At 32.4% G+C, this 14,817-nt stretch overlaps 2 protein-coding genes across 3 annotated transcripts in view; one reads left to right on the top strand and one right to left on the bottom strand.

The window, feature by feature from the left end:
* Positions 1–4,000, top strand: part of LOC126740198 (voltage-dependent anion-selective channel-like) — a 33,799-nt gene extending 29,799 nt beyond the window's left edge. The window contains exons 5-6 of the mRNA XM_050446129.1: positions 1,413–1,621; positions 3,642–4,000. Coding sequence (XP_050302086.1) covers positions 1,413–1,621; positions 3,642–3,733 — 301 coding nt within the window. The 3' untranslated portion in view covers positions 3,734–4,000. The remainder of the gene's footprint in view (positions 1–1,412; positions 1,622–3,641) is intronic.
* On the bottom strand, positions 3,787–14,517 carry LOC126740197 (COP9 signalosome complex subunit 4). Of its 2 annotated transcripts, XM_050446127.1 has the most exons (6): positions 14,376–14,517; positions 14,126–14,212; positions 12,169–12,248; positions 11,703–12,112; positions 8,097–8,619; positions 3,787–4,177 (listed from the first exon to the last, which is right to left on the bottom strand). In XM_050446127.1, the coding sequence occupies exons 2-6, from the start codon at positions 14,206–14,208 to the stop codon at positions 4,044–4,046; spliced, it is 1,230 nt and encodes a 409-aa protein (XP_050302084.1). In that variant the 5' UTR covers positions 14,209–14,212; positions 14,376–14,517; the 3' UTR covers positions 3,787–4,043. The 2 variants fall into 2 exon arrangements, with proteins under 2 accessions (XP_050302084.1, XP_050302083.1); XM_050446126.1 differs by lacking the exon at positions 14,376–14,517 and having other exon boundaries at positions 14,126–14,349.
* Between the last annotated feature and the right edge of the window lie 300 nt (positions 14,518–14,817).

Raw genomic sequence — 14,817 nt, 5'->3', positions numbered from 1 at the left:
GCCACTGGGTTTGCGTACGTGAAGGTTTTGTTTACTGTATTCGATAAAAGCCATATTCTTCTGAGACTTCTGTTGCTTTACTAAGGTGGATGTTTATAGGGCGGATTTTTTATCATACCTAGTGCAATCCTTAAAGCCTGGAACCGGGTGCGATCCATGCTGAGTCAGGCCAGAACGTTGAATTGATCGGTCACGTTCCGTACAGCCCCGATTTAGCACCAGATAACTTGTTTTATTCCCTTATCAAGAGTAGAATACGAATAAAAAAGCCATTGATCCATTAAAAAAACATGGTTAGGAGATTAAGTAGAAAATATTACGAAAATTGGTTTTAGCGCACGCAAAAGTCGATGGATCGTCACGGATAATGCAACCTTCGTAAATGGCCTCTTCATGGCGACTTGTTCCGCCTTATATACTTAAAATAAATTTCGGAAACCATAACCTAATAGTAACATTATAACCCCTATATCGAGTATTAAAGGCCTTTTAAATACTGTTTCAACGCTTTCATTGTAAAAAAAATTTGAGGGTAAATAAAGATTAATTTATATACCAGTTTTTTACCCATTTCTTGTTCTGATGGGAAGTGCCCAAAATAATAGTTGAAGAAAATTTTAGTAAGGAAACTCGTCAGCTTTTACATAAACCTAGAATCCTTACAGAAGTTTTTAAAATATTTAGATTTTTGTGGAGCCTTTTACCAAAATCTAAAATTTTTTCATTCGATTGAAAAACTACTTCAAAATGACTGTTTTTACAAAAAAAAAAACGAGAAATACAGTAATTTTGCAGAAATACATTTTGCATGAATAAACTAACAGCTTTTATAAGAAAGCAATAAAATCATTGCAAGAGTTTTCAAAATATTTAGATAGGAAAATTCTAAATATTTTGAAGCCTTTGACGGTATTATAAATTTTTCAATCTACTGAAAAACTGCTCAATAATGTGAAAAGGGCTGTATTTACCAGAAAACTTGGAATGACCTTTTTGACGAAGAAACTTATCAGATAAAATAATTGTTAAGATCCAATTATAATATAATATAATCTTGGATAATAATATAATTATAATCTTGGATAATAGGTCGTTAAAACGTGACTATGTAATTAGAGATAATTCAATATGGCTCTGAGTAAAAAATCAAGTTTATTTAATTATTTCCTCGCTTACTTTTGCCGTGTAATATATTTAATTCCAAATCATTAAATCTTAATTTTTCCGTATATAGGCATGAATAGAGCAGGGAACATGAAAAGTGGCAAACATTTGCTAGCAGTTGCCAAATTCCTCAAACACAGGACGTGATTATCAATGGAAAACCAATTGAAACCAATAAAGATCACGAAAATTTCAATTTGGTTATATATTCTATCATAAAATCGTTTCGATAAGTAATTTTTTTGCAGTGATGATGGTCAGGAGTTCGGCGGTTCGATCCATCAAAAGATCAATCCCCAATTGGAGACCGGAGTTTCGTTGAACTGGTCATCGGGCAGCAGCAACACGAAATTCGGCATCGGCGCCAAATACGATTTGGACGCGGACGCGTCGCTTCGTTTCAAGGTCAACAATCAGAGTCAAATCGGTTTGGGATATCAGCAACGTCTGCGTCCAGGTTAGTACAAAGTTTATTAATTAATTAATTATTAGTAATGCTTAGTATATTTCCTGCATATTATATGACGAGATTCTTTACAGTTGATGTTCCACAATTTTAAAGCAGCTATCTACGAATAGCTTGATAATTGTTTACAATTGCGAATGGCACTTTCTAGGTAGATCGGATAATAATTGGCAATATCGCAATTATTTCCGGACTAAGAGAAGTTAAAAATGTTCACTTATTAAAACATCGTGCTTATTAATAAATTGAATTAGATTGAAGAGCAAACATGCTTTGAGAAATATTGTTTTGTCTCTGAATAAAAAACTCTCTTTCTCTCTCTGTCGACACTACTGATATAATTATTTATAGTTAGTTGTTCACATACATGCCTTTACCCTTCAGATCTGAAGAGAATCGTGCTGGCAAGTGATGACAAAAAAACAAAATTAATCTAATTTAAAATGTTTTCGGAAATACTCCCACCAACTTCAAGGCAAGCTGCAGCACGTTTGTTCAACGCTCGTGTTGCACGTTTAATTGCTTGGGGATTGTTTTTAATAATATTTGAAGCATTCAAAATTTGATTGTGGGGCCTTCTACGGTTTCTACTGGTGTTTTGTACGCTAGAGCTTTCATCCACCCCCAGAGGCAATAATCCAGTGGATTTAAGTCTGGTGACCTCGGTGGCCAAACTTGAGGTCCTTTTCACTAATCACTTTTATTATCCAGGACATATTATAGCCTTGACGATTTTTTGAATGATACCTTTTGACCTGTGCTCTGACATCATTTTAGTGTTTTAGTTTTGTTTCCAGTTAAATATTTTAATTTACCTTCTCTAAATTCTGTTTTATTGACAGCTTTACTTATTTTTTTATCAAATTTATCAAAAAGATGTTTTTTTTTATTTTTTCAATCTGTTTTGTTATAATTAATTTTGGTAATGTGTGTTAATTTTATGGTAAAATGTTTTAGATGTTATGTTTGTTTGATTTGAAATTTAAAGTGAATTTGGAATTTTTTAGTATTTAGGATTGTACACAAGATTTTGTTTTGTCTTACGTAATATAGCCCATTTTCTTTCTTTCTTTCTTCTGCCAATCCAACGATCAGGAAAATGATTGTCTAAGAAATTTCGCACTCGGCGACTAAAATGAAGCCGGGCTCCATCGTGTTCAAAAATACATTCGGTGTCGAACAATTAGCGGAACATCATCCAATATGTGTAATAAATGGTCTTCCAAAAAGCGTAAATATCCTTCTCCAGTAAGACGCTCATCTAATACAAAAGGACCAAACAACTGGTCGTTGAGCATTCCACACCACAAGTTAACACTGAATCGATGTTGAAAGTTTCGTTCAAACGTGGCATGACGATTTTCGTCTGACCACCGATGTTCATTGTGTCGCTTATTAATTTTATTGCGGGTAAAATGAGCTTCATCGCTAAATAAAATGTATTTATGTAGGCTTCGATTTTGTTGGATCCATTCGCAAAATTGAAGCTTAAGCCATAATCACCCTCTTGAAGATGTTGAATATGGAAAGGCTTAAATCCTGTTTCCTGAGTATTTGCAAAAACTGTCTGAAAAACTTTTCGATTTGGAAAACGACGTCGGTATTCGTCAACAGCACATAATGCGCTACCATTACAGAAACCATACACAAATATCATGTGAGCATACTCCCTATGGGTGAAACTTTGCTCTTTTCAAATTGAAACGCTCAGAATCAATGAAACTGACAACCATGCCGGTCAAAACTACCAGTCAATTAAAATAGATATTAACAAACCATGATGAAATACCTGCAACGTGAGTTAGAAATACACAGAACGTAATTATTCTGAAATATTTACAAAAAAGAACTTTAGACCCGATTATTTCAGAAACGGTAAAGAATCGGATTAAAACATATGGGTTAATTTATGTTATTTTGACCTTCGGAATATGTTCTCAAAATATTTCCCTTTCCCCCCGAAACACCCTGTATTTTGTCGATTTTATAATAAATGTTTTCTTTTCCCTAGGTGTTGTCCTCACATTGTCATCTTTAATAGACGGCAAAAACTTTAACCAAGGAGGTCACAAAATCGGTCTGGCCCTCGAATTGGAGGCCTAAACTTCGTTCCACCATCCTTTAATAGAAAAACCACTAAAGTTGCTATAATGTAGATATAATTTTGTCTGTTTTTTTTTTAAGTATTAAGTCGCAAACTCATTTTTTCATTTTAAATAGTTTTTGTGAAATCGCCTTTGGCAACTTTAATTATTTTGTCCCTCGCAGGCGTTTGGTTTATTTACCTTTTTATATTTCATGCTATATCATTTTTATTATTACAATTAATGTTGAGGTATTGTTAATAAAGATCCTTATTTATAGTCTTAATAGGCTTTTATTTTAAATATTAGTATATACAGTAAATAACAAATTATGAAACCATTTGCTCTTCCATCACTTTAGCCAACCAGTCTGGATGGGCCTTGGATATTTGCTCGATAATCGAATTCACCTGGTAGCAAAGTGATTGGATTTGTTTATCCCATTGTGGAAGGGTTTCTCTTGCTACGATGAAAAGGACAAATTAACAATTAAAAATGTATGGTGTTTTTAGACAATTTAAACAATTATTTTAAAATTCTGTTTGTTTTAACAATATGAACTAAAAACTTCAAATTAAATATACTAATATAGAGGCTGTTTTACTGTATCAGTTTAACATTTGATAGAGGTTTAATGGAAATCCTAACCGTTAATTTTTTTTTTAAATATTACTAATATTCAAAAGGACAAGTTTATCGGGATACTTCGTAAGACGTAAAGCAGAAGAAGTAAAGATAGTACCTGCCGACACGAGTGTTTCTGCTTTTTGTCTTCTTCAGGGGCAGGGTAACTAGAAACCCAAAGGTATGTGACCATTGGAATCTCGAAAACGGTAAAAGTTGCAAGGTCGATAAAATTGAGGCAAAGTTGTGTAATTTGCCGCTTATTGATAAAAATCCGAAGATATTCAACAAAAAACTTAAGTTCTTTCTGAAATTATTAAAGGCGTAGAGTAAAATAAATGTCCTTTTTTCGTGGCTTTTTTACCTTAAATGATGTTGATTTAAATAGGATTATAAGACGTTTTGTCTTTTAGCGACTTTTTTTCTTACGGATACATACAGTAATGGCCAAAAGTAGATAGACAAATGGTTTTTTAAAAAAATGAAAGGAAATAAAAATTCTATAATAAAGATATTTAAGTATATTATGGGCAACATAAACATGTATAAAAATAATAAAACATTCTTTAGAAACAATCACCTAATTTGGTAAATAATAAGAAATAACTAAATATATGCTGGACAAAAGTAGATAGACAAATTTAAAAAATAACCAATACTCTTTTTTTTTTCGAAGTATTTTTGTTTAAATTACAAACTAAACCATCTACAAAATTAGTATTTTGTAAAATACCCATTATTGTCTATTATGGCCTGACATCTATGTGGCATTGATTCAATAAGATTGTCTATGAGTTTAAAACCAATATTTTTCCATTTCTGTTGCAACCGTTCGAATAATTCACCTTTATTTGAATAGTTTGTATCCCTAGTATCACGATCTACAATGTCCCATAAATTTTCGATGGGATTAACCAAAATTATTATTAATTAAAAATGGAATTTTTAATGGGATCGGGTGACTGGGATGGCCATTTGAAAACTGGAATTTTTTCTTCTTCGAAAAATTGCTTCATAATTTTGGAGGAATACTTCGGGTCATTATCTTGCTGGAATTAGAATCTCAATGGTAAATTGTATTTGATAATAACATAACATCTCTGAGAATATCCGTGTACATAAACCTGTCCATTATGCGATGTAACGGGCCCATTCCATAACCTGAGAAGCAACTCCAAACCATCACTGATCCACCTCCATGCTTAACTGTGGGGTTAGGTGAGTTTGTATTTGCGGTTAATTTTTTTTTGCTATTCTAGCAAAAGAATTCTTTCACGAGGAGAGGAAACAAAGAAGTTTTTCTGTTGTTTTAATATTAGATAAATGGTAGACCTCTAACAGCGGCAAAATTTTTGCACCTGTGTGCTTTTGAATTATTCAATTCAGAATAGACTATATGCAATTCATTTTTAATATAAATTACATTTATATTCTGTAACGTTCAAAAATAATTAATTTGTTTCTCTCCTCTTATCTGAACAATATAACAACGTGGTAACATTACGAAATTCACTACTCATACCGGTAAATGTTTGTTCTAGTTCTTGAAGTACCCCAATTTGAAATATTGTTGTATTATTCAAGGTCTCAAAAAAAATGGTACAATTTTTAAAACTTTACAATTTTTAGTAATAATATCTAAAATTGTAGCTTTGTGAGGATTGTTTGGGAGAGAGTTGCTGTCAAAAAACCATTACTCTCAAAAAAAAAAGGCACACCTCAAAACTGGGGTTACAGTGCTTTGGAGTGATGAAAGTAAATTTAAAGTATTTGGTTCAGATGGAAGGTCATTTGTTTGAAGGCCTGTAGGAAAAAAACTTCACATTAAGTACCAAAAACCTACTGTAAGGCAAGGGGGTAATCGTATTATGGTCTGAGGATGCTTTTCAAGGTCTAGGACGGGTCCGATGGTCAAAGTCAAGTCAAATTATACTTTATTTACTAAGTTTACAAACTTGTGCTAAAATCTTTTAGAATTTACAATACTAGTAGTTATTTGGTTAAACTTAAAACAGGATACAGAATCCATTTTGATTGTACATAGGAGCATATTTCATATCATCAAAGAAAAAACTAAAAAAAGAAGAAAAGGCAAGAACTAATATAAAACAAGAATAAAAAAAGACTGATCAACAGATACATAATTAATTTTAAATATTAAAATGAGTCGTTAAAATACTCTTCGATGCTGTAGTAAGTAAGCTTTTCGTAAGATTCATTTCTTTAGTTCCCTCCTAAACTTTTTAAGGTCTGTAACAGTCCTAATCGAAAAAGGTACATGATTAAATATTTTACGACTAATAAATATAAGAAAATTTCTCGTAAGTGAGGAGGGTGGGGATTGGAAGAGATAAGTTGTTTACTTGACGAGTATTATGACTGGTGCAGGATGGTGGACTAACGGACTTATGTATGAGTGTAGCAGTTTCCAATATAAAGAGTGAGAGAATTGTTAAAATTCTTTCACCTACAAAAAGAGGTTTAGAAGAAACTCTGAGACCAACACCACATAGATACCTTAATGTTTTTTTCTGAATAGTAAAAATGATGTTAAGGAGTAAAATAACTGGAAAAATGGATCGATTTATGTACCGCCACATATTCCAGGATACCATGTTTCCTTATTATGAAGAAGAAATGCCTCTCTTGTGCAGACATCAATAAGATAATGATCCCAAACGCTCATCCTGCTTGATAAAAAATAGGTTTTTAGAGAAAAGCGTCGAATACCTAGAGTGGCCTTCGCAATGGCCAGACCTAAATCCGATTGAATACCTTTGGGAGCACCTGGAGCGGAAAATTAGGGAAAGGGAGGTTTTACAAGATGAGTTTAAGAATATTCCAGTTGAAGTGTCTCAGAATCTTGTAGATCCAATGCCAAGAAAATGTAGGAAAGTTATGAAGGCCAACGGTTTTTGGGCAAAATATTGAATTTTGCACTTTTAATTTGTGTAAATTTAAACATTTTTGTAGTCTATAAATTTGTCCACACACGTTTGATAAGGTTCCATTCTTTTAATTTGTTTTTTTTTTATTTCTCGACTAAAAGTTCATTTATTTAGTATTATTGGTTTATATTTTGACATAGAATTTGTTGCTGATAAACAATTATTAAAGATATAGGTGAAAAGAAAATCTTCCCATACTTTCGTTCATGACTGTATGTTAAAAAAAACTATTTAAAAGCACAGATGTACATTGTTGCTCTTTCTTAAATTTTCACCTTTTTGTACTCTGTGAATTTCATAAATCTCTTTTGAGTGTCCCGAAGATGACAATAAAACTTTCGAAACGTGCAAGCATACGTGTGTTTTATTGGCTTGTTCCCCATATGTTAATTAATATTTTTGCTTGATTTCATCCAAGAAACGAGTCTGAATTTTGTAAAATTAAAAAAAAAATCGTTTTTCAAACACTGCCTATTTTAAAATACAGCTGTATCACTTTTTATTTTAAATTGATTTATCCGGTGCTAGTAAGTTTAATTTGTGAAAACTCCCATCCATAAAAATTGTGCACATTTATGAATAAATAACTATTTTGTTTTGTGCTATAGTAAATTTCAAGGACATAATTTTTTAGGGAAAGCGAATTTTATAATTTTTCGAATAATCTGCATCTCACTAACGAAGCTTTTGGGCCCCATATTTATATTAACAATTTCCACAAGATTTTTCCTTAAAATATACACACGTTATTGGTTAACACCCTATATAAATCAACGTATATACTTTTAAAAACTACATATAAAAACTTACTTTCAAAATGTACAATCGAATCAATCTGATCGATATACCCATGCATCCGTCCCTCGGTGATCATCTGACTAGCGATCTTCTCCGCTTTGGTCGAATTGATCTCCAACAGCGCTCCCAACTCCTCAAAGCTGATATTATTATACAATTTACTAGCCGAGAGTAAATTATGCTCGATAACAGCTCTGTCCAATATCCTGGAGCCGTCCAACGTGAGAGCCTTCTGATGGGGTTGCAATAGAGCCTCGAAATCTTTCAGTTCGGATCTACGAATGATCCTCTCCAAGTACATTTTCTCCAAAATGCCGACGGCGGGCAACTGCTGGCAACGTTCGTCTTTAAATAGGGTGGCCAACATCCTGGAGCGCTGTTGCCCGGCGGAGGCCAGAACTGTGCAAATTAGCGCGTTCTTCAGGGCCGTCATCCTTTCGTCTTCGTGTACGATGTTGCGGAAGGACAGTTCGTTATAACGTTGTGCGGCCTCGATGAATTTACGTCGGTAGTCCAAGACGCGGGCGTAACAGACCTTAGTAAAATACCACAATCGTCTTTAAAAAAAAAAATTAAACAAAAAATAAAACATAAATGATAAAAAGGAGCTTTATTAGGAATGTATGTACTGGTAAGTCAAACCTATATTGTGGAGAGTTCTTACCTTCTTATGTACTTGTATATACTTGTTACCTACCCTGATAGTGCATTTCTTATGGGAACAGATCGGTAAATACACCAATGGAGATTGTGAGAGCATTTGCTGAATATTTTGGGAGTGTATAGACTCTAAACTAGGAGAGAACTACTAAGAATACTACTAAGAATAATGAAAAATCTGTATTATGTTTAAAAAGGGGATTTACCGAGATATTCAGAATTATAGTCCAGTGTCTCTGATATGTGGGTTTCCGAAAATTTTTGAGATGCTTCTGTACGACTATCCAATTACAAGGGTTGAAGCTCTGCTTACGTCAAATCAGCACGGCTTTCTGAGGGTCGGTCGGCGACAACTGGCTTGTTTGGCGCAATTTCTTGCTGATATTTTGGATAGAAGAGGTCAGGTGGATGTGGTGTTTACCGACCTCTCAAGGACTGAATATTTAAGATTTGCCAACTATATTCTGTGGTGAACACAGTCGAAGGGTTTTGAGAGATAAAAAAATAGTGCTGGTGAGGTATATGGAGGTAAAAGCTTTAACATAACACTATAGAAATTTGGACATATAATATCGACATATATTCCATTAAATTCCGAGTGCTGATGATCTCATCTCACCTGATACAACCAATAGTAAACAATTATTCAGGTAACGACTGAATATTTAACATTTCCTTGATCAACAAAATCAAAGGCTCTTGAGAGATCAAAAAAAAAGCATACAACATATCAATACATATTCCATTAAATTCTGAGTAAGAAAGATTTGAGAATCCACTTTTGATGGCTGCCTGAATGCTGATGAGCTCATTTCACCTGATACAAATAATAGTAGTCACCTGTTCAAGGAGGGCCTGGATATTTAAAATTTGCCAGCAGTAGTTTGAGGTGAACACAGTCGAAAGCTTTTAAAAGATCAAAAAATACTGCTGTTAAAGAACATGGAGGTAGAAGCTAGAAGAGATAACATAACGATAATTTAATCACCAGCTTTATACAGTCCAACTGTGATGCTTAAATTTTGGTATATGTATTGATAACTTTGATAACATTAACCAAAAACTGGTTCGCAAGAAAGGATAAAGTCTATTAAAAAAAATTTGCTGGAGAATATCAAATAAGGGAGAATAGAAATAGGAAACGATCAACGCCAAGTAGGATAGCTTGTTTCACTGATCTACTTTTCCTTATTCCTAAATGCATCAAAAAGTGTGGCTTTCCAGATATACAAGCATAAAACGTGAGGAAATTGCAAAGGAAGTAGCAAGTGAAGTTGCATTTTGGTTGTTATTCGATAATCCAGGTTAAAATAAAAACTGTAAGTCTACACTCTACAGTATCAGTTAATGGCTTTAATGTAGTACATATGGTGACATGTTCTTAAGGGCATCATCAGACCGGACGTTTAACAAAACATTTACAATATGTGATATTGTGAATGATGATACCCTTAAGGCGAAACACGTTACCATAAGTACTACATTATAGACATTAACTGATACTGTAGATTTAAAATTTTTATTTTAACCTAGATTAGAAATCAGTATCTTAAAGAACCTTGGATGACTTTTCAATTATTGGATACGATTGACCATGATATACTGCTTAAAAAACTCAAGGATTTTGGCATATCAAACAATTTTCTAATTTTTTTAAGGACTTATTTATTTGGTAAATTGTATTAAATGTGGACAGTAATATTGGTTTATAAATTTAATTTATTTTAGTTTATTGTAGATTTTATTTTGTATACGTTGTTTTTATTTTAGTTAGTTTTTCGTTATATTTTTTTTTGTATTTTATTGGAACTAAATATACTATTATTTATATTTTATAAAAACTAATTGAGATATAGATTTTTTTTTATAACTTAAATTTCATATAGAATTTAAATTTATTATAGTGCTCTTTGAAGGTTAAGTATGAATAGGTACTGTAGCTACACTTTGCCACCATAAGCATTAATGCCACTTTCTTGTTTATACTTACATATGTATCAGTACACCTATGATCTGCTTTATTTTTTGGAGTATTCTAATAAAAGACCTTTATTATTATTATTAAGTTGTCTGGTTAGGACACCTGGACTCGCTAAATAATTTATAAAAAATGACTAATGAAGATGACAGCAACTGCTCCAAGCTGAGGGGGTAATCTCTTTGGTGTATAAGTAACTATTACAAACTAAAGCACTAGTGAAGAGTCAGAATTGTAAAGAGTAATTGCAGTTCAGAGAATACTTCATAATTTATCAAGTTTACATAGTAATCTTAGTGATATTTGATTCTTGCATCTTAATTTATATTGGGGTATGCCATCTATAAAACTTTGGTGCTTTACATCTAATTCTAGGTACAGGTAACTGAGAAAGTTACTTATACAGTATAAAATAACTTAGTAGTAAAGTAGAAGCGTTATCAAACGTTAAAATCTCATACAAACTCTCAGACAATCATGAGGGCAATGTCAGAATAGAAAATGAAATAGAAAAAAGAATAATCTTTCGCATACCAGGCAAGGTGTAGAAAAAGGCATTCCAAAGATATATGGAAGTGATTTCTTGTGAAAACAAACAATTAGCTAAGTAATTTGCAATTTTTCGAATTGGCTGATTTATTAATTTATTTAACAAAGGCCACAGTGCCTCTGGAATACAAAATATTAATTTTAGAAATACTAAAAGTTAGCCACTTAAGGCAGTAGAAGCATTTGATCTAAACCTATTATACGAACAAACAGACTCGACGAGAATTAGCCCATTCTAAATTGTTTTTTAAGAACTTGATTAAGTTCCATCAAATAAAAGACTTTTGCAAAATATCTTTAGATTGCATCTAGTTAATATTTGCAATTTAGCCTCATAATGTTAAGTTGTTAACTTTACTGTAGATCTGGACTATTATGAATTGAATACACTGTACATCAACATAGGTTGGTTATAATAATTTTCCTCTTACCTTATAATAAACCTGGAGCTGCTCATTCTTGGACTCGGCCTGCAGCAGCGAGGCCCTATTGATAAATGCCTCCGCTTGAACCGGATCATCGTCTTCTAAATACAACCTGGCAATTTTCAAATAAGTTTCCAATTTGTAATCGACTGTGTACTGTTTCTGGCCAGTTTCCAAAGGAATTCCCACTAAAACGGCCGCCGCCTCTCTCCATTGCTGGTTACGTTCATAAATATCTGCCAAATGTTGACGGATACTGGCCACTTGTTCCTCAAACGAAATTACGCGAGGCTGCACTTTTTCTAACATGTAATGCGATACCAACTTTGATACCTCGTCGGGGAGTTTCATTAAATGGGTGCTAATCTCCGTCAGGATTTGTCGGGAGATTACCAGGCTTACGTTTTCATTTACAACTAAAAATTGAGCTTTTTTAATAAAAAGGTTTTGGATTTGTAGAGATTGCACTTACTGGCTTCTATGAGGACTTGCAATCCTTCAATCACATCATTGCCTGTTTCTTTGAGGATGAGTTCTAATGTGGTTCTGTATCTGAGGTAAAATGCATGAAATAAATATTTATTTATTTGAATATTATCTCTTTTGGAAGATTGATCTTGGGCATAAAAGGTGATAATGATGATAATATTATAAGAACTTTAGTAAGAATTTATTGTTCTTACTTTGGAAGCTGTGCAGGATTCACTGCTGCCACATTCATGATATACAAATATTACCCTTTATTATAAAAAGTTTGTGTGATTGTATTTGTTTTTATTGGTTTGTCATAATATTATTTTGTTATTTCCTGTATATAAAAACACATGTCATTAACCTCTTATTTAGGGCTTTATCTATAAACAATGTACATTTGTTCAGATAATAATGCATATTTTGACTTAAACTTACTATAGAGGAAACAATTCTATAAATAAAAAAAATTAGTAGGGGTCTTTTCTGCACAAATAAAATGCCAATCTCAATATTCAGAGTGATCATTTTGGCAAGTGTTCTTACCATCATTAGATTAGAAAGTTACTGTATTTGTCTTAACATCTTCAGAAAATATAAATACTAACAGTTTTTGTTTATATTTTGTGTTAGGATTAACATCAGGTTTTCCTCATTGTATTATCATGATCCTTAATATATCTTTTAATGATACAGTAATTATTTACCAAATTAGTCATAACAATACATAATGTTTATAAACTATTGAACATTTTGGAAGGTTATTGACAGCATTAATGATCAAAAGTTGTTACAAGCAGATATGGATTATTGAATAATTGGTGTAAACACAACAACCTTTAGTTAGTTAGTTGTTATATTGTTATCAACTGTTAAAATCTGCCGGTCATTTATAGTTGCACTCTTTATGTTGGTCTCAGCTTTTATTAGTTTTTAGATGTACTTTTTAAAAGAATTTAATGGCTGCAGTTGTCCCTTGCTATAAATAGATAATAAATAAATCTTTTAGTTTTTAGACATGTATTGTATTTTGCTGCCTATGATGTAAAGAAATAAATAACTTGCTGAATCTTGTACTCTTGAAATAGTTTCAAGAAAGTGGTTGTGTAAAAGTCCAATTCCTGATGAACAGCATGGATTTTTGCTAAATAATTCTTTGTTGTCAAACTTGGTCAGATATTATGTTACAAGGTACTTTTTATAATAATGTAGTTTGGTATTTACTTATGTTGTACAACTTAAAATTATACCTGTACGTCTAATCTTAGTGCAGATTGTATATCAAACTCTCATAATTTTGAATGCGGATTTCCTGGATGAGGATATAAATAGATAAATGAACTTTTTCACCACATTTCCATAGAAGGATTTATTTTTGAAGGATGTAGGTAGGTGGTTTCATGCAAGAGATTTGTTGATGATTTCATTAAAACTAATTTTATTACTTATTACTCCAATGCATATTTTTAGACATAAAGTTGACTGAAACTTCTAACTGAATGGAAAAATAGAAATAAGTAACACCAAATATTTGTTATTTGTCAAAAAGTAACCTAAATGCCAGAGCCCTATAGAGAACTAGAGAAGTGTCAAATAGACATAATTACTACATTCATGAAAAAAACTGATTTGTTGCTTGTATGAGTGAAATTGCATTGTAAGTTATTGTGTATATATTCAAAACCTTTTATTATTTAATTTATTATCTATTCCTTTTTAAACAGTTTAATTCCAGAATCCTGAACTTGTAAATAGCTTCCTGTTTTGCACATTCATTTAACAATTGCAACTTACATGGAGCATACTACCAGATCTAAGCCTACCCAAAGATTTTGATGACAATATTGGCCACTAAAGTGTACTTAATTTAAGTCACAAAAACGACAATTAGAACCGGCATTATTTTCTTCTTAATTCTCATGCAAAACAATTTAAACAATCCTATATAAAAAACTTACTTTTCCCCCATTTCCTTGTGAGAACCTCCTCCTTGAATAATGCTTTGTAAGGTAGCACGAATATTGTTGGCTTTTGATGTCATTTTTCTGGCGAAAACAAGCGGTTTTTTTAATTATATTATCTTATATATTAAGAGAAAATATAATAACAGAATTATTTTTATTTGCTTGTATTTTATCTAATGAAATTCCTTTTGTTTTGATTTTTTTTTGACATTGACACTAAATGACAGCTGTCGCTGAAGCTCACCTGCTCCCCCCTATAGGCAACCCGCCTAACCAATGAGACAAAAAGTTTTTTCTATATTTCTTAAGATTTGTTTTCTTATTTCGATTTTCCCGTCGCAACTTTTTATCCCGAGGATGAGCATTTACTTTTAACACGTTATTTGAAAATCATATAAGATTACAAACATAAACAATCGCATGTTGTTACATGTCTTTCATCATAAACGTCAAAAATCGTTTTAAAGGTGTGTACTCATTGAGCGCACGAATGATTAGTTCAGTGTGTACGTAAAAGCAAAGGCGAATCGAATGGTATTTTTACGGTCGGTGCGCCTTCACCTGCGTGCGGTCGGAGAACGGTACATCAAAGAGATTCGCAGTTCGGTGTTGTCGGGATTCGCGGGTTTTTAACTTTTTTGGGTAGAATTCCGAATCCAAAATTGCATTTGCAATTTGATGCTGTA

This window comes from Anthonomus grandis, chromosome 9 (genome assembly GCF_022605725.1).
Source record: "Anthonomus grandis grandis chromosome 9, icAntGran1.3, whole genome shotgun sequence".
NCBI classification, from domain to species: domain Eukaryota; kingdom Metazoa; phylum Arthropoda; class Insecta; order Coleoptera; family Curculionidae; genus Anthonomus; species Anthonomus grandis.
The sequence above is the reverse complement of the archived record's forward strand: the minus strand, read 5'-3'. Positions and strand labels throughout refer to the sequence as shown.